This window comes from Augochlora pura, chromosome 4 (assembly GCF_028453695.1).
Source record: "Augochlora pura isolate Apur16 chromosome 4, APUR_v2.2.1, whole genome shotgun sequence".
Lineage (NCBI taxonomy): Eukaryota > Metazoa > Arthropoda > Insecta > Hymenoptera > Halictidae > Augochlora > Augochlora pura.
Genome location: NC_135775.1, coordinates 20676474 through 20695400, shown reverse-complemented (window position 1 = coordinate 20695400; position 18927 = coordinate 20676474). Strand labels below are relative to the sequence as shown.

The window sequence follows — 18927 nt, the reverse complement described above, 5'->3', positions numbered from 1 at the left end:
AATTAGAGAACGAGAAGCCCCGTCACTTTCTTTCTTCTTTTTTTACTTTTCTATTTCTTTATCTTCTTCCTCGTTTCTTTTTTTTAAGGTAGACGGCAGAGGGTCGCGATGTCGACCCGGCGAGAGAATCGGAATTGAAAGTTTCGCGTGACTCTCTCTCTCTCTCGGTGAACTGGGACTTCGAGGAAACGCGAATGGTCGCGGTAAGTTGGGCGTGAGTGATTGCTACTGTGCGGCAGGGTAGTGGAGCCGGTTACTGTGCGGTGGCCAATTACTGTGGTTATGGTTTGTCTTGGGACATGATTAACTTCGTATTTATTAAATGAGACGCATTAAATTGTTTTATTAGAAAATTGACGAACTAGGAGAATTAAACAAATTTAAGACGTTTTATTCAATAAGTATGAAGTTTTTTTGTATACCGTCTAATAAACCATAGTTTGTTTAACATCTCTGTGAAATATAATCACTAAAAATATTCATCATCGATAGAATATTGAGAGCATTGCATTAATTCATTTAATGTTAAAAATCTTTATATTGGTAACATTGATATTTAATTAAGTGTACTAAAAAAATTCCGAAATCAATGTTAATATAACTATATTTATCGCAAACATTTTACCACCGCTAGAAATTTAACAATACAACTACCAAACCGATTTTAATTTCATAAATTAGCACAATGACTGGTTTCTAATGTTATTCTGCACAAAAATTAGTATTATAAAAATCAATACAATCTCACGATTACAGTAAATTAAATTAGTCATTTAGAGCTCTGCAATTAAAGCATTCAGATACACAAAATCAAAGTTAGCTAGAATATATATTAAATAATAATCAAAGTGTGCATCAAGATTCGCAGCAAAGAATTTCACACATTGCACGAAAGAATATAACCTTATTCCGACTGCAATAAAAAGCTTCCTGCAATCTTCGACTAATTTAACGACGTCCAGGAACAATTGTATATCTATGATCGATTAAATATTTCGAGGCGCATGGAAGAAGCGCGGTTCAATCTTCATTAAGGCGGCGAGCCGTTCGCCGGTTTCCGTGGATAGAAACGCGCCAGTGGAAACGCATAAAATCCGCAGTGCTAGTCATCGTCAGGGGCGGCTCAATTTATTTCGCCCGCGATAAATAACTCAATTGTCTTCCGGCATTTTCTCCGAAAGAAACGTGGCCATCTACGGGCGCGCCCGTAAATCACATTTATCGGACGCGGAACGGTAGAAATAGGCTAAATCCATTAATTAAGAGGAAGTTTAGAAGCGTTGCATGCGTTTCGAATTGGCGAAACGCGACGGTCGCGTTTCCCTTCCCCCCCCCCCTCCCCCCAGAGAAGCGGGGGGGGGGGGGGGGATCTCTTTTTGCCGTCGGAACGATATTTTCAGGAACGATCCCCGCGCCATATCCGTGGGATTTTTCGGCGTGAACTTTCGGCCGACGACTGTCCGCATAAATCACTCGGACAGCCAGCAAACCGCCCGCGGGGGGCGGCATTCGTGCATCGTATCTGCATTCGCAACACGCGGCATTAATTATGTATTCAATAAATTTTAAACGCATCGAAATGAATTCAAATTGCAGATTAATATTAAACGGCGCCGGCTAATTGGTCGGGCAATTATGCGGCGTTAATTAAACATTAGAGGCGACTGTCGCGGCGGTACGTAAGGACCGGGCTCGCCATCTGGCGAAAGCCGGGCCACCGTTCGTGGCTGAAAGCCCCTTACAGTGCCATCTGAATGCCGCCCTTGCTGGATGTTGGTAAATCCAGAAACTGTTATGGTTTTCACCGATGGAAAATAATCGACGTTCGTATCACGACGTTTTGTTCAGTTGTTAATATCCGAGCATTTTATTTTATTTTAAATTATGGTTTGAATGTGATTTGAAATAGTTAAAGAAAAAATGCATTTTATGCGGGTAAAGATAATAAGAGAATATTTATTTTATATAGTTGTTATTCTTTTAATATCGATGGAATTATTTAATATATTTCTGTACTTGCATTTTAAATAACATCGTGTATTTAAAACCTTTAAAAGCTGCTATTATTTTCCATTTATGAAAATAGGTAAAGAATTAATGAAATGACTATGTAGATTCTATATATTTAAATTACTATAGACAATATTGATTTTATATAAATAGCTATAATTTACTTATTACTTCCATAGAGATAACCAAATATTTTGCCCGACAGCTATTTTCAACCCTTGTTCAGTTTAACCCTTAAATACTTCATGCTTTCAATTTATTTAATTCATCAGACTATATAAATTATTAAATAGACAATTATTTCATCACTTCAGTCAATTTTAAACACACCATAATAAAAAAGGCGATTGTTGACAAAGAATCTAGGGAAGAATGATTGAAACGCTGCCATTTTTCGTTTGTACGTTCGATTAATAAATAAACAGCAGACTTCTAGAGAAATTAAAAATTATTTACGTTAATTGCAAGATAGAAGAGCTAAATCTAAACCACTTCAACAAGTTAAAAATAATGCAACTATGTCATTTTCGTCACAAATGCATAAAATTCGCGATATAATCCTAAACAATTACTCAAGCATAGTTCAGTGGAAACTATACATAAGACTAAATAAATGGAATCAATCAACCATAAAGAATTCAGAAAAAGTTTTAATGAAACACAACGACACAGTTCGTACACATTTATTTCGTGGGTGTGTGGGGGCGAATTCAACGGCGCGTTTAGAAAAGAAACATTTTTATTACATTCACCTACGATCTTTATACGTTTATATACGCAAGTTTGCAAAGTTACATACACAACAACTCTGCGATCCGTATGGAACGGTGGTTCGCCGTTCGGATCGGGCGCATCGAGACCGCAAAATATTCTCCACCCCCCTCCCCCAGCGGCAAGAAAGTGTGCACACGATGCAAAAAATGAGGAAGATAGAACGTGTTGTCGCAGACGAGATTCCGTTTTGGTGGTTACGATTTTAAAAACGCATATTTCGTTCCTGATATGTCCATGATTGGCGAACGCTCGAAAGACTTTGCCATAGGTACAGTAGCGGCCATGAATTTCAGACGGTCGGTGTTTGGCTCAGTTCGGTTCCACACGCATATTTCTATATAATTGTTACTTATCCGTTTTAGTTTGTTTCCTTTCGAGATATCCACCGACGGCCGTGTTTCACTTTCTAAAATCCAATCGTACGATTGCGAAATTATTTGAGCGAGACACGGTTGTTCCCGCGTTTCTGGTCTCCTGATTTCTACGAATTCGATTTGTTTGTTACTTTAGTACAATAGAACCTCGATTATTCTATCTTTCAATGTTAGAATTCTGTATTTTCTGTAATTCGTTTCATTTGAAAATTTCTCAATTTAAGGCAGTCGATATGCTAGAGAATTTGTTATAAGAATCAAAGAAGACAACGTCTGGCTCGGTAGTAAGGTAACTATTATATTATTTAAACATTCTTGTCATTCTATTTAGAACAATAGAGCATATAATTTTGACAATCGAGGTTCTACTGTGAATTTTTAATTATTGTGCTGTACTAAGAGAAACCTAAACAATCTTGTTCTACATGATGAAATTATTAGATAATATTACAAGATAATATTACAGAAATTTAATAATACATTGGTTTAACTAATTTCTCGATACAATTTACTACAATGTTTATTTCGAACCTTTCTTGTTCCTTTGAAATTTTTTAAAACGTTTAATAGGTGACGTCCGAAAGTTCGTCCAAAATAATAATAAAAATATATAGTAATTATAAGTTATCGTATAAAATATGCGATTGTGTATCGTACCAATATCTCTCTCAATCCTTTCGTCTTAATCATTTGTCCGCTACTGTAGATCGTGATCGAGAATAGACGACTTGATGATCGTGCGCGCGGTTAAAACCGCGACGATTCAAACGGTGACGGTTTCTTTAAAAATGGCTTTGTACTATATGATCCCGTTCGCTTCTGTCTGGCATTGATTATTGTGCATCCGTCGACGGATAACGTTACGCTATGGTAAAATCTTCGACGCGACATCGTCAAACGGCCGATCGAATTCCGCGTTCTCGCGGCGTTCCCATCTTTTTTTCCCCCGAAAATGGTCAGAGGCGCGCGGTGCGTTCACGCCCCCGTTGATCGTTCGCAATAATACCGACCACCACCGAGTGTACATTACAGCATATCGACTACTAATTAGTTATTCCGCCTTCGACTTAATAGATCCATCCGATTGGTTATGCAGCTGAGACGCGATTACGTGAGATTAATTAATTGAGGATAAATTGAACAGCGAGTCGCGCGAGTTTCGTGGGGGCAATCCGGCGCCGCGGCCGCCGATCCGATCGATCGATCGCGGTTCCGCGCGAATTCCGATGGATCGGCGGATCGCGTCGCGGTATTATTCCTGTGTCGACATACAAAGAAAGACCGAGCTGTCTCGTATACAGGCAGAGGGAGATCACGGTTGTTACACGTAGGAGGTACAAATTCGTTCCGGTAAAATCGAGCCTATAACCCATCCAAGATACTATATAATAACTTAACGCTACGGCTAATTTATGCGCGCTACCACAAATTCCTTTGTCCTTATCCTTTATCGGTTAACATGTCGATGCTTAAACTATGCGACACGTCCTTTCGAAACATCTGAAAAATCCGCCCTGACCCCCCCTTACACGTTACGGCTTATTCTCAACGTCGATAGCAATGATCTATGTACAAGTTCCTCTGAGATGTCGTCGAACAAGACGTTCCCTGTCGAGCCGATTCACATTTGAAACTACAGTTATCTCGCAGAACTCTTTCGCAGGGAACTGTTCGACCTACAGTAGGTAGCGGTTACCATCAAGTGATAACCATTATCTACCGGTCGCTGGTTGTTCAGCAATCGGTCGAATCGAGCTCTGTCTCTCGGCAGCTGGTAAAACAGAGTTTCCTAGTAGTCGCACAGGAGTGCTTTCCTCCGACGGATCAGACGTCACGTCACTGGCCCCCCTCTCTCAAGGTTACAGCGGCGTTTCTTCCTCTTCCAGTTACCTTGGGGTCGGAGGAGGTGGTGGTGGTCATACGGCGCTGCCCGTGTAGAACCCTGACTTCCCGGCCAGACCGGGACCACGTTTCCTCTTCTCGCATTCCATCGTGCTGAACGTGTTCTGGGCGATCTGGGACTTCCGCTTCGGGTTCTGCAGCGTCATGCTCCTCTGGCTGGAGTTCGAGCTCGAGCTGGTGCCCGGCTCCGATACCCTGAGGATACCGGAGTGTATCGTGCCGAAGTTCTGGTAGATGTACTGCGACTGGATCGCCGAGACGGACGTGTTCTGGTTCTTCAGGGTGATCGGCACCGTTTGGCCGGCTAGAGTATTATAACGGGAATCGTAGCCGAAGGGCGTGTCCAACAAGGACTCGCCCTTCTCGCCGTACCCTGTCAGCCGCGAGTCCAACAGACCCTCTTTCTCCGTGAAGGTCAGCCGCGAGTCTACCACGGTCTGCTCCGTTGCTCTAGGTGCGAATTCCGTGTACCGTGGCTCCTGACCCACTGTGTGCTCCTTGCTCTCCGTGAAGGCGATCATGTTCTGTCGAGAGTCCGACAGGATCCTCGAGTCTATCAAACCCTCCTTGTCGGCGAAACCACTCAGCCGCGAATCGATTACGCTCGCCTCCGACTTGCCGGTGAACGTGTACCCGGGATCCGCGTTCTTCGCGTCCGGGTATGCAGGCAACACGTGAGACAGGTCGGCTTTGTCCACGTAGCTGATCGCCTGCGGGTTCGACGCGCAGATGTCCGGCGCGGACTTGCACAGCAGGGACGTGCCCTCTTCGACCACCCTTTGCGGAGCTGGAATAGGGTTGCGATTAGTTGTAGTCGATTGATGGAGAGGGATTTTTCGTGGTATATGTTATTTACTGTTAGGGGTTTATGTTATTTATTGTTGATGGTTTATGTTATTTATTGTTGGTGGTAAATGTTATTTTTTGTTGGTGGTTTATGTTATTTATTGTTGATGGTATATGTCATTTTTTGTTGGTGGTTTATGTTATTTATTGTTGGTGGTGTAGTGGTTGACTGTACAGTGACACACTCAGGGGTCCATTTTTTTTGGATCACTTGAGTACCCGTTCATGTCTTCAGTAATTCTAAGGGATAGAATAATAAATGTGAATTTACTTGTTTGAAATTGTAGCTGATAACATAATATTCAGAGAATTTATGACTTCTCTTCGACGATAAATATAATAGGTATAATTAAAAGTGGACTCTTGAGAGTGTACTATACAGGGTTTTCCAAAATTAACCTGCAATTGGTAAATAAAAGGTTCCTGAGATCATTTGAAGTAACTTTTTCCTTTACAACAATTTTCTCCGAGGCATCGTTGACGAGTTATTAACACAAAACATTGATCAATTAGAGGCGAGCTCCACTTATTGGCTCTTTTACTTCGCGCCAACTAATCTCATCTCTCATTGGTCACCGTTTCTCATTTATAACTCGTTAACGACGCCTCGGAGAAAATTGTTGCAAAGGAAAAAGTTACTCAAGATGATCTCAGGAACCTCTCATTACCAATTGCGAATTACTTATGCGACACTGTATAATTGAGATGCAATATTAATGTTACTTTTTGTGGGCTGCCCGAAACCTCTTGTCTGCGGAGGGCCAGGCGACTTCTGGTGTGCTCGCACCAGGTACTCCGAACTTAAACCTCTCTGCTCTCTTAGCTTCCTTTCTGCTCCTGGCACCATCACTCTTACCTGAAACGATGGAGATAATTAATTAGGTAGTCGAGGGAGCTGTAGGAATTTTTAACTTTTCTAGCTCGATGTAGGACTCTTAAAACTAGAAGCATCCAAGTGCTTTCTCTCATTTCTCAATAGAAAATTGACAGCTAAATAATTGGATACAATGTTGTAATTTTAATACTTCGATGTTGCATAACAGTGCCATTTGGAGCCTTGATAAATTGACTATTAATATGTAGTTCAACTGCAGTGAACATATTAAGATAAATACTATATGATATGTCCACTGGATGAGCACTTGAGATGCATAATTTTCGACAGGGTATGCGCCAGGTATGATTTTATAATTCACGAATGTTTATAATTCATAGTTGGAACTGTTAGAATAGGTACTAAATATTTTAAGCTTGTCCAAACTAATTACCTCTGGTAACTTTATCTAATAATTCCATTTGTAGCTAAATTATTTTCTTTCATTTTATTATCACAATTTTAACAGTTCATTCCAGTCACAGCTTTTTAAAAAATACGATATAGAATTCAGCGAAAAATACGTTAAACTTTGAATTCATAAACTCCTATAGTATCAATAGATTGTAGAAATTTCAATCTGGAAAATAATAAAGACGTCGAACCATTAGTTATCTAATCTCGTTCAGCAAATGAACGAAAACGTAAGGTAGGTACCATTTCTTCGACGGTGGAGAACCGTGCCATGTATCCGGACATCGTGAGGACCGCGGCCACCTCGGCCAGGATCAAAGCCAGTCCGGACAATTGTAGACACCATCCGTAGTGGTACTGCGGCAGACCGTTGTCGTCCGTCTGCATGCTGGACGTGGAAGGCAAACTATACTTTCCGGGCAATTCGAGGGACGCGTCCGATAACGCGGACGCCAGGACTATCAGTCCGCCGCCTAACGAGAGACCTGGGAACACACAAATGAAATTATTACTTGGCTTACTTCCTAATGTCTTCGATATTTATGGTTTTCCGAGCAGGGGCATCGATCCGGCCCCCGTGACTTATGGTCGGAATTGGCCGTGGCCGGTGCTCGCGATTAGAATTCGCGCTGTCCAAGTTGCGCCCGAACTCGAAATCATTACTTATGGAGTTCGTAACTGATGAAGATCGCCGATAATTCAGTGGTTAGGGGTGCTCGGCTGGCGAGACTTTAATCAAAGCCGCTTGCTCCGGGAAGAGACCGTTCTCTCGTGGTGTGGGTGCGAATCTGACCTTGACGGAGTTGATCGTCCCGTTCTGTACGAGAGATATTTGCGCGAGAATGGTCCCTAGGAGATGAGCTAATTGAGTAAGGTTTTGGATCATTTTCTGCGATGAGATTCTTATCAACAGGTTTGTGAAGTCGTGTCTTGAGGAATTGAGAATAGTGAGCTTTTCTCGAGATGCATTTTTACGTTTTATATCCACTTGTTTCAATAGCTATGATTTTATATAAAATATTAGCTTTAAGCTATCGTTATAATATTAAATTCAGTATAAGTGTTAGTGATAAGACATTAGATCAAAATATAATTACTCAACACTTTAATTAAGCATTAATATTGTAATATTTATATTTCATTCGTCCTCGCAGTATGAAAAGTCCCTTACTAAATAAGGAATAATTATTTAATATAAAAAATTAAAAAATTAAATTAAAATTTGAAATATCTATACATTACGTCAAGATAACAACGTTGTCCTATTCTGAGACATTATTAATCAGTTACTTTAATCTTGACACTGTTAAGACATTCGTTAAGACAATGATCGAACTGCATAAAACACCATGTCGCAATGTAGACGCCCGCGAGATTCTAACAAAAAGTCGTGTTCGATGTAAGCGCTCGCGGGCAAGTTGCATAAACAACGATCTTAGTTTTATTATAGCCTGTATACATGGATAAATATATATCTGTACGCCGCCTCATCGCGTCCCCATTAAATGCAACAGCTTAAAGCGGTTAATGCGAGACGAATGGCCCCATTAGAATTTATTGTTCCATAAAATTTGTCGCGCCCGCCGCGCGATTCGACTGCGCCTCCAACCCGCCCCGTGAATTATCAGCGATATTAGCGGCGAATACGTCCCGGGTAATACCTCACAATATTTTCGTGAGAGGGGGAGGGAGAGGGGGGGACGACAGGGCACATACACTGATGTTTTATTGGTAGACAGGAACAGGATATTGGGTATTGCTAAAATATTGGTAGCGGCATATTGAACTTTCAGACTTGCTACCCCCGTCGATAGGGATGTAGCAGCGTCGTAAAATTTTTAGCTGAGTACAGAAACGTGTTTCATACTTCCTGCCCCCCTCTCCCCCGTATACGGCAGTCCCGAGAATGGTCATAAATATTATTGCTTCGAATCGGCCGGCTTAGATGAAAATCATTCTTTCGCGATGCGACGTGACTTGTTCGTCGTTTTATCGAATATCAGTGACTGCGATTAGGGTCATTGTAAACTGGACTACAGGACGTCGTGTTTCTTTACTCAGGGATTTTAGAAGCTTGAAAATGTTATTATTAATCTACGAATTTTTGTCACGTGTAGATTTTTTTAGCGCGAGAGAATATGTATATTAATTAATAAAGTTTGATAGGATATTTTACGTTACTATAGCTATAATGGACACGTAATTGGAATCAGTAGAAAAATTGCTATTACAATGCATACTTTCAAAATTTTATTTAGTAAATTACTGATAGTTGATTTTCGCACGAATACCCTTTATGTCATCTATAGCAACTCTAGACTCCATTAACCATAAGCACATTACTAATCACATGCATTCGTAGCAATTCTACCACAATAAAATCCAATAAAATAAAAATATAACAAATTTAAACTAAATCTTAATAAACCTCAAAATAATAAAAAAACAATAAATTTTTAATAACGCGAATTTATAAAACTATATCAGCTGTAACAAAATATAAAGAAGCCGAAGAAATATTTTACCATTCAGTCTTCCTAATCAATTTTCACAAAATATTACTTTTTTTTTAAAATGATAAATTGTTTTACACGATGTTCCGCGCTGCAAATTAATCCTCCGCATATTTCTCCTCATTTACAATAACCGGCTGCAATTTTCGACTACTCGGATCGGAAATGTTATTTTAAAATCGAAACAATACAATCGTCTAGCCGTTCTCGTATTTCAGCGATCAATTACCATTATTGTTTAACATGTTTGTAGAACGCGCGTACCCCCTTGTTCCATCTCGCACCGAACGCAATGTAGAATAATCCAGCTTCTCTCGTGGCTCATCTTGTTTACCATCGTGCCATAATAAAAGCTGCGCGAAGCCAATATAGTGTTGCTACACCGGCGTTGCAGAAAAACGCGTGTGCACACGCTTGCAGTTCGAATATGCAACATTTATGGGTCGACGTTAAATTTACTGAGAAGAGTTATTTTGTGTTACGTGATAGAAATAACAATAATATATTTATTCAGATTGCTAGTGATTTTTATTGTACAATAATATATATATTAAAGAAAACGACTTTGTTTAATGGATTTTTTTATTTAAATAGTTTCTTTGGATTTTGTTAATTTATGTAGTTTTTGTATTGTACTTTAATTAATTTTGTAGCTATTAACAATTTTCTGATGGTTCCTTTAAAATAGGAGATCAATAGTTAAGAATTGCTAATAAAAATTGTTCGAGAAGTGGATTTTTTTAAGCTTATTGACAGGCTTCAGGTAAATACAGTGTTAAATTGAAAAGAATAAGTATGGAATAGTATCTGAAATAATTCTATAGTCTACAAAAGATATATCATTCATATAATATTCATACAAACACTATACTTCTTGAGAAGAAACTTAGAAAAGAGAATTATACTTAAACCAGTAAAAATATAATATAAATAATATTAATTAATAGGATAATATTGTAATCACATTATCGCAAAGATCATAGCTTCTTAATTACTTAAACGATCCACAAACTTGAAAAATGTTAACCAAAAATTGCCTACGCATTTTCTCTTAAAAACCAGGTTTAAATAACGTAATTCTCCATTTAATAAAAAGATGGGGCAGCAGAAACGAAGAAACGGGGCACAAAACATTTGACTCTACCGCGACTCCACTAAATGTTATTACCCAATATCCCATGCGTTACGCAACCCCGTAACAGTCACGGGTCCACGGTCGGTTGGGGGAAAACAGCAAGAGCCGCGACAGCCGTGCAGGAACGATTAAAAAGGAGCTCTGAAACTTTCGCATACACGGCGAGTAATTAATTATGTCATAGCGCCCGGGGTTCCCGTAACAACAATGCGGGCGAACCCGCGGAGGGGAGGGGAAGGGCGCAATCTCCAGCGAAATAAAGTCCGGGCGTGGGCAACTCCCGGGGAAAAAAAGCGGGGACGCGTCGCGTCGCGTCCACATGCAGATGCAACATCATCCGTTTCCTTTCTTTTTTTTTTTTTCTTGCTCGCGAATCAAAATGCAACAACGGTCGTTCCTTCGCTGGCCGGTCGCGCATGAAAGCTCTTCCCCTTCCCCCCGACTGCGACGAAAATGAGCTTCCTTCGCATCCGCACCCCGGATACCCGGCCTGCGAACGCATTAAAAGAAGAAAAAAGAAACCCTAGGCTGGCGTGTCCCCGCGCCGCTACGTTTACCCTTCATCCGCGATACGTTCTTGCCGGGCGTAAAGCGTGCAAAAATTTGCATACGCGTAAAACGGACGAGCAGGTCGGGGGTAGAGGGGAGGGGGCTTGCCGTCGCGCTCGTCTCTCCTCTGTATAGCCGATCCGATTCCAGTCGCGTGGAGCCCACCACACAGAGAGAACGGGGGACATTGTTATGACGGGGTAAGCCACCCGGTTATTGCATTCTTAACGGCGGATGTTCGGCCCCCGGGTAACTGCAACCATTGCTGAAACGCACCAGACTGATGCTTCTACCGGCGTTCGACGACCCGATATTTCGGAGACATTTTTCACCGGCAGCGCCCTAACCACCACCACCACCACCCGTTAGGCTGTTGTCCTCGAATCCTGGCCTCGTAACGGAGGGTTCGTGATCGACGATTTCACCGTTCCGTGCTTCGACTACTCATTTTTGTTCTGGCTACGCGAAATCTGAACTGTTCTGTCTCGTTTCATGGAGTTTCGGGGGGTTGTTTTTGTGACGGGCTTTTGTGATTTTAGGCGATGGTTATAAGTAGATTCTGGAGTTTTATGCATTTATGGAATGGCAAATTTCTAGAAATTATGCATAGTGGTGGAAATTTATTAAATCAAATTTTGCATTATTTATTAAGTTATAGAAGAGTTATTCATAGTATTTCGCATAATACGTATTTAAATTGGCAAAAGATTCGAGAAATATTTATTCTAACTTTTGCTTCAATCGTTTTTAATTATTTCAGCCTTTTCTCTACATGTTTTGCGAGGATAATTATTGCTATACATTTTTTTATTATAGCATATAGTATATCATATTGTATTTAATATAGTATATAATACAGTACTGTACGATTTCCGAATATTAGTTTCATGTATAATATAATATGCAGACTATACATACATAACTTAAAGATTTAAATTCTTTTAATATTTATTCTGATTTGGAGATGAACGAAATGCTATAAAAATCGCATAAGTGATGTTTCATGTCTTTGACAATGATAGTGCGAAGATAGCTAAAAATCTTAATACCGAAGAAGCCGATTTTATTAATATTTACAGCTATGTATCTTTATCAGAAGTTAAGTAATTCATGATTATTTATAGTAACAAGCAAAAGTAAAATAAAAATAATAAAAATAAATGTATATATAATAAAATACAAATAATCCTATCGCTAAAATCTGTATATCATGATATTAAAAAGAAAATAGTATTAATATATCCAGAGTAAGTAAAACTAATCAACTTAAATAATTAATATATTCTATAAATATATCTATAGCAACTAAAATGAAATAGAACCGTATATTAAGAAATATAGAAATGATTGTCAAAAATGATTGTCCATTTGTCAAGCCTGAAACAATTCCCAAATACAAAGCGCGCTTCAACGTTACAAACAATGATTTCTGTAACATTAAACGAGCGGGGTGGACGGGTACCAGGTAATTTATAACATCGATAGACCACGGGGAAATGATGGATCACCGAGTCAGAAGAGTAACCCGTGGAATTCCTCTCAATTTTTTCGGGGAAGGGACGAGAGTATCGGGTTCACAGTCGCGGAATAGATTCGCAGGATTCATCCGGCGCGGGCGGGCGATTAATTTCAATAATTGATTGCTACTTCGGCTTGTCAAATTACACCGTCGCATAAAAAGCATGCATATTTCATTCGCGTCGCGTGTCCCTTGGACGGGGGCGCAAATGCGTCTGGCGAATTTAAATTTCAATTAACGCCGACGTACGTTTCACAATTGGTGTACGTACGTCGGGCGAACGTTACAAAGTTTATTCTTCGTTCGGATTCCCGACACGTAGGCGCATACCTGTGGATCCGTTTTGTAGCAATAACACGAGCGTAATGATTAAAAACGATCTGAAACGTGGAATTTTAATTCCCCGACATTTATGTCGTTTGCGAAACAACGGTCGCCCTTTTCTTTCATCTCTTGCGCAGACATTTTCTTTGATTGTTCTTTCATCGAAATTATTATCTTCGTTTCATAGGTTTTGTAACGTTTTAACGGATCGTTGAACTGAGTTTTATATATGAAAAGAAGTATTTATCGTAAGAGTCGAAATAAAATTGTTTTTTAATTGAATTAAGAGACTGCTTTTATATATATCGTTGCTATTCAGTTGATATTTTCTTCATTATTATTTTTTTAATATCTACTCTTTTGTTATTGGCAATACTTGCATCTTCTACTTTGAATAGTAATAAAAGTCCGAGTAAATTTTTAATAATCCGTAATATTTTGTGTCACTGCAAAGCTATTTTTCTCACCGATTTTTATTAATGTCTTCTTATCTTAGTAGAGACTTTACCCTTTAAAACCTGCTAAGCCCCATTGTTTTACCATTTTTGAAAAAAAAGATACAGCATCTTGAAAATGCATATACAAATTACAGACTATTTAAATCGGACTCCACGGGCCGAATTTGGCCTCCTGGCTTTCCGAACGTTTTCGGTGCTCCCGAAGGGTCAAGTTGACAAACGACTAGGACAAACTAAAGAGGAGACTTTGCTCTACAAAACACGCTAATTTTCATTATTGTACGGTTTTTTTTAACAGCGATATTTACATCTAATTCGTACAGAAAATTCCATCTTTGCACGCGTCTTCGTTTCGCGAATCCGCCTCTAATTATCGGCGACGAAAAGACAGGTTTCTCTATTTCCGATCGGTGGACAACGCGAATTCGCAACGTGACTCGCGTGACTTACAGGACCGCATGGCAGTCAACGTGTCAGGGGAGATGTACCGTGAAGGGATCAGTGGCGGATCGAGTGTCTACGGTGTGTAAGGTATTGACTCAGGAGCCCTCTAGTCGCGAATGGAGGAGGCGTCGCCGCAAATATAATTAATTCCCGGTGTAATTCGAACGCGGCAGAAGTCGATACGTGACGGAACACGTGGCTGCGACGCGTTCCCTCCGTCGTACAACGCGAACAGAAACCCACCTCCTCCTTCCGTATCGACGAATGGGATTCCTATACGGGGGGAGGAGAGAAAGAGAGAGAGAGAGAGAGAGAGAGAGAGAGAGAGCTTTAATTAGCGCGCGGCTTGTCAGCGCCCGCCGTTCTCTTATTCAGCGATTTCGTTTCCGAGCCTGCCAACCCGAACGCTGTTTATCAATTAGTCCTAGTTAGCGAGCACGACCCAATTTCACGCGTCTTCGGAAACAATCTCGCGACGGATATGGAATAATCATGGGAACGACGCGTTAAGGAGGTGTTCTAATCCAGAAGCCTGCACAGTCTTCTTATTTCATTTTATAAAACTACTGTATACGAAATATTATTACTATTATTATTACAATTATTATACATATTAATATTAGTTATAAAAATGTAAAAAATATTCATAATACAACAAAAGTATGTTAAGAAATAATTTTGGAACAAAATAAAGCAAAAAGATAGTGCACAGAAAGGAAAAATAATGTTTATGTCTAAAATAACTCGGATATTACCATTTATTGAATTTCATTCATAATTCGAATATTCTTAATATATATTTAAAATTGTAAAATATAAAATCAAGAATTATTCAGAAAATATTCATAAAACAGTTAAGTATATATTACTAATACCAACTAACTATACTAACCATATTATAATGGTTAAGTATAATTTATTTTTAAAAGTTTCGCGATAGAGTCTTCGGTCGAGAAATTTGTTTCGCTGGCTGAAAAATGGGACATTTTCGGAAGGGTAGAAACCGGGTCAGGCCGGCAATGATAATTAACGTGAAGGCGCAACAAAGTTTCGATTGATACTTCTTCCAGGAGGGCGTTCGACCGCTTTTTCCAACGATTGCTGTTTGGCATGGTGGCACAGCGAAATAAATCGAGGCTCGTAAACTCGACCGGCGAATGAAAGTTGGCGGAACAGTTTGGTCGTCAAAGCGGCGACGAGTTTCGAATATTCGATCGAGAGTCGTCTCCAATTTCCAGCGTCGACTCGATTGTGCCCCTCTGTTTTGTGCCTTGGTCGTCTGCTCAACGTATTGCTCAATTAATTAGCAGTAATTGTAATTTAGTCGCGGTACGTGGTGCTCCGGCTTACATCCTGAAGTAACGCGCGCCGGTATCCTTGTTCGTTTCCGTGGCGGTATCGTAAACGAATCTCATAGTTGTCGCGGTCGGTTGATAAATAATTATTGAGACTCGATATTGCAAAATTGCAATTATTTGGTAATACGTGAGCTTTGAACATATTTCGGTATCTTACAATTTAAGATAGTTTTAGAGATTCTTTGTACATTAAATATTGTAATTGTTGCATGGAATTTATGGAATTTTTGGAATTGGGATAATTATAAATTATTGAATTGTATATTTAAAAATGATAACAGCGTGGAATTTTAAAATTATAACAACGTTTAATAATTATAATTGCATGGAATTTGAATATTATAGCAGCATTAAATTTTTAGATTATAGCAGCATTAAATTTTTAAATTATAACAGTATGAAATTATTAGAATATAGCTGCATAAAATATAGTTTTCTAACACAAAGTTTTTGCATTATTAAAGAAGAACGTTTTTAAGGATTAATTAAATGTACATTTATTAACAAAGGAATTCTCTTAGAAAACTAATCAAGTAATCTGTGTTTTATTTTGTTAGATTGTATTTTGTAAGTGTGCCTTTATTACAGAATTATAACATGATTTCAAGAAGTCATTGTCGGAAAAATGAAAAACGTAGGGCAATTTTATTCGCAGCAAAATCGCGCTACTTACAGTGATCCCGTTTCACGTTCACATCAGACTCGGATAACAAAGTACTATTGAAATATCAAATTTACAACACGGAAAGCCGACTACTTGCAACGACTATATATATCCTGCAACCTGATCACGTTTTGCAGAGCAGCTGTACGAACCTGATAGCCAAGAAATGTCAATAGAACTGCGAACGACATGAAATTGACGACTGCCTCTCCGAACTCCCTATTGTGCATAAATCGAAAGGGAAGAGAGGCGAAGTCATTTATGACGTTATCACTAACTTTTCCAATTAAATAAAAAACACCTATTTCCTTTGACAATCGGGAAACTCGTAATAAAACGAACGAAAATAATTTTATGGTGCTCGAAACACGAAGCTTGTCGATATTTATTGATTTATTAGTAGGATGTATTTTTTTAGACGCAAAATTATTATAAAATAATATAGATGGTTAATAATATAGATGGAAAAATTACTGAACGTATCACAGAAATATTTAAATTGTACAAAATATACTATAGTTGTCATATTCTACTGAAGCAATTTAATAATTATTTTAATAATAAAAGAGATGGTTACGCGTTGTTCTTTACGTGGAATTTTTTCTTTTTCAACCGTGCTTGTACAATAGTCACGATATCTGGTGGTTTGTGTACTGTACAATAAATTTACATTTTAAGGATTATCTTCAGATCTCTAATGCTACACTGTTACAACGGGCGGTAGACTACCGGGAGGGTTGGGCACAGTAGTAGCGGACTGCACGAGTCAGCCATAAGAATTCCGAAGGCCAGCACTTGCTCGGGTCTGGGTTAGATACGAGCGGCTGGTATAAACCCTCCTCTCTTCCATAAGTTCATAGATAAGGAACGGTTAAATATACAGAGTCGGTCTCAGAAATAATATTCCGACTAACGTTCTTTTTTGCAAAGATTATTTTCCAAGAGTGCAAATATATTCTGCGGACAAACAATATTCTAGCGAAACTAAATTCGGAGATTTAATACGCCTTTGTGCTATTAATATTTCCATTTAGAATTTATTTTAACAATGACAAAGATACTAATCTTTTTTATATTAATCTCTATACTAAGTTTATTGTTATAAAATTATGTAATTATGTATAATTCTGTTTATGTATGTATGCATATTAATTTTATATTGGCAAAGTTGTGTTGCTGATAGTAAATTTAAGAGCTATGTAAATAATTAATATTGATATAGTTTGCAATTTATGGCTGGTCACAAATTAAAATAAGAGAAAAATTAAAAGAATTTAAAAATACAAATCTAATTTAAAAGAATTTAAAAATACAAACTTTAATTTATTAATAATGATAAAAAGGATCAACTTCATAATTAGCTCACTATTAATACAAATAACATCTACTTTGCATAAAAATGCTCTGTACAATTATTACTAATTGTTATTGCCACTAGAAAATTTAGAATACAATATTGCAATTCAACATCTTATACTTAATCATTATACAATTTATTACTCACAGCTACTCCTATTTGCATAATCCTGTTTGCAAATAATAATTATTCCCGCGTCTTTTTAAACACTTGTTATGAAATATTCACATCTGCGCGCGAGACGAATGGCAGAACTCCGCTAGGAAACGCGTTTCTATTAACTTTTATTTGAAAGCGAGCCGATTCCAGTTGAACGGACTTTGATACAGCTTTTCTCGCAACGCGTGCCCGCTGGATTAGTATTGAAAAGTTAGCCTGACGAGGCGCGGGAAATGATTTTATTATTACCAGAACCACCGGAAACTTGTCGGAGTCACGCGGAAGTTCCACGGTGCAACGTTACGAACATTTTTCTTCCAACTTTACTCTTCCGCTTCTTGACTCGCCCCGCGGAACTTTCGGATAAAGCCGAGAGGCTCGTTACAACGCCACGAACATTTCTCGCCGTTCTTTTAATTTCCACAAATTCGCCTGTGCATAATTCCACGTAACCCAGGATTCGTAAAATTCAATATCCCACGAAAATCTCGCAACGCGTTTAATCTACCCTTTGACCGCGTGAGCTGACCCTAAATTCTGATAACAGGTAATAATGGTTTGTTTCACGCTCGCCAACCGTTTCCACAAATTTTCCCGCGCGATTTCCGCGAACCGCCGATCGAGACGGAATTTATTCGGCCTTTTTTTACTCGGATAAACAGTTTATTTGACACGAGCCGAAAATGTTACGAGAAGTTGTTGTATCGTGCACGAAACGAAACGAAACGAGTTGCCGAACGAAATGGAGGGAACTTTGTGGGATTTCGATCGTAATTTCTGAGTGAAATTGACTAAAACTTTGTAGGATTTAGGCAGCTACAACGCCGCGTTTGCCGCTCGCTGTTTTTAGTCGCAATTTCGCCGGCGCGCGTCGCGTTACGTTCGTTTAATTCATTTCGCGTCACGCCCGGCCCCCGTAGGGTCTCAATTTTCGAGCCCCCGACAAAGTTTATCCCCCCGGCGGTCACGCAGCTGACAATAGACGCGCGAGCGCGCCGCGGCCGCCGCGCTGACAATTTTATCGCGGCGACGCGGCAAGCGCAGCTGCTCCGATGCGTTCTCCTCGTGACAATTTAATTTCGAAGATAACTTCGACGCCGTTAAAACTCACAGATAGCGCATCACGCTGTAAAAGAACTTTATGAATGTAATTCGCCCACGGGGAATTTATTATCCGACGGTAAACCACCCGGTCGGTTCGCTGCCATTCATGCGCGCGCGATCCCCGTTACGCGGTTTTATTTTTATTTTCT

At 39.2% G+C, this 18927-nt stretch overlaps 1 protein-coding gene across 1 annotated transcript in view; it reads right to left on the bottom strand.

Moving 5' to 3' along the window:
- Window positions 1–3938: 3938 nt before the first annotated feature.
- The window catches only part of LOC144468807 (uncharacterized), a 282158-nt gene continuing 267169 nt past the window's right edge, over window positions 3939–18927 (bottom strand). Inside the window, exons 5-7 of the mRNA XM_078178538.1 lie at window positions 7438–7679; window positions 6630–6762; window positions 3939–5847 (exon numbers count right to left, since the gene is read on the bottom strand). Of these exons, the coding sequence (XP_078034664.1) occupies window positions 5075–5847; window positions 6630–6762; window positions 7438–7679 (1148 nt within the window). The 3' untranslated portion in view covers window positions 3939–5074. The remainder of the gene's footprint in view (window positions 5848–6629; window positions 6763–7437; window positions 7680–18927) is intronic.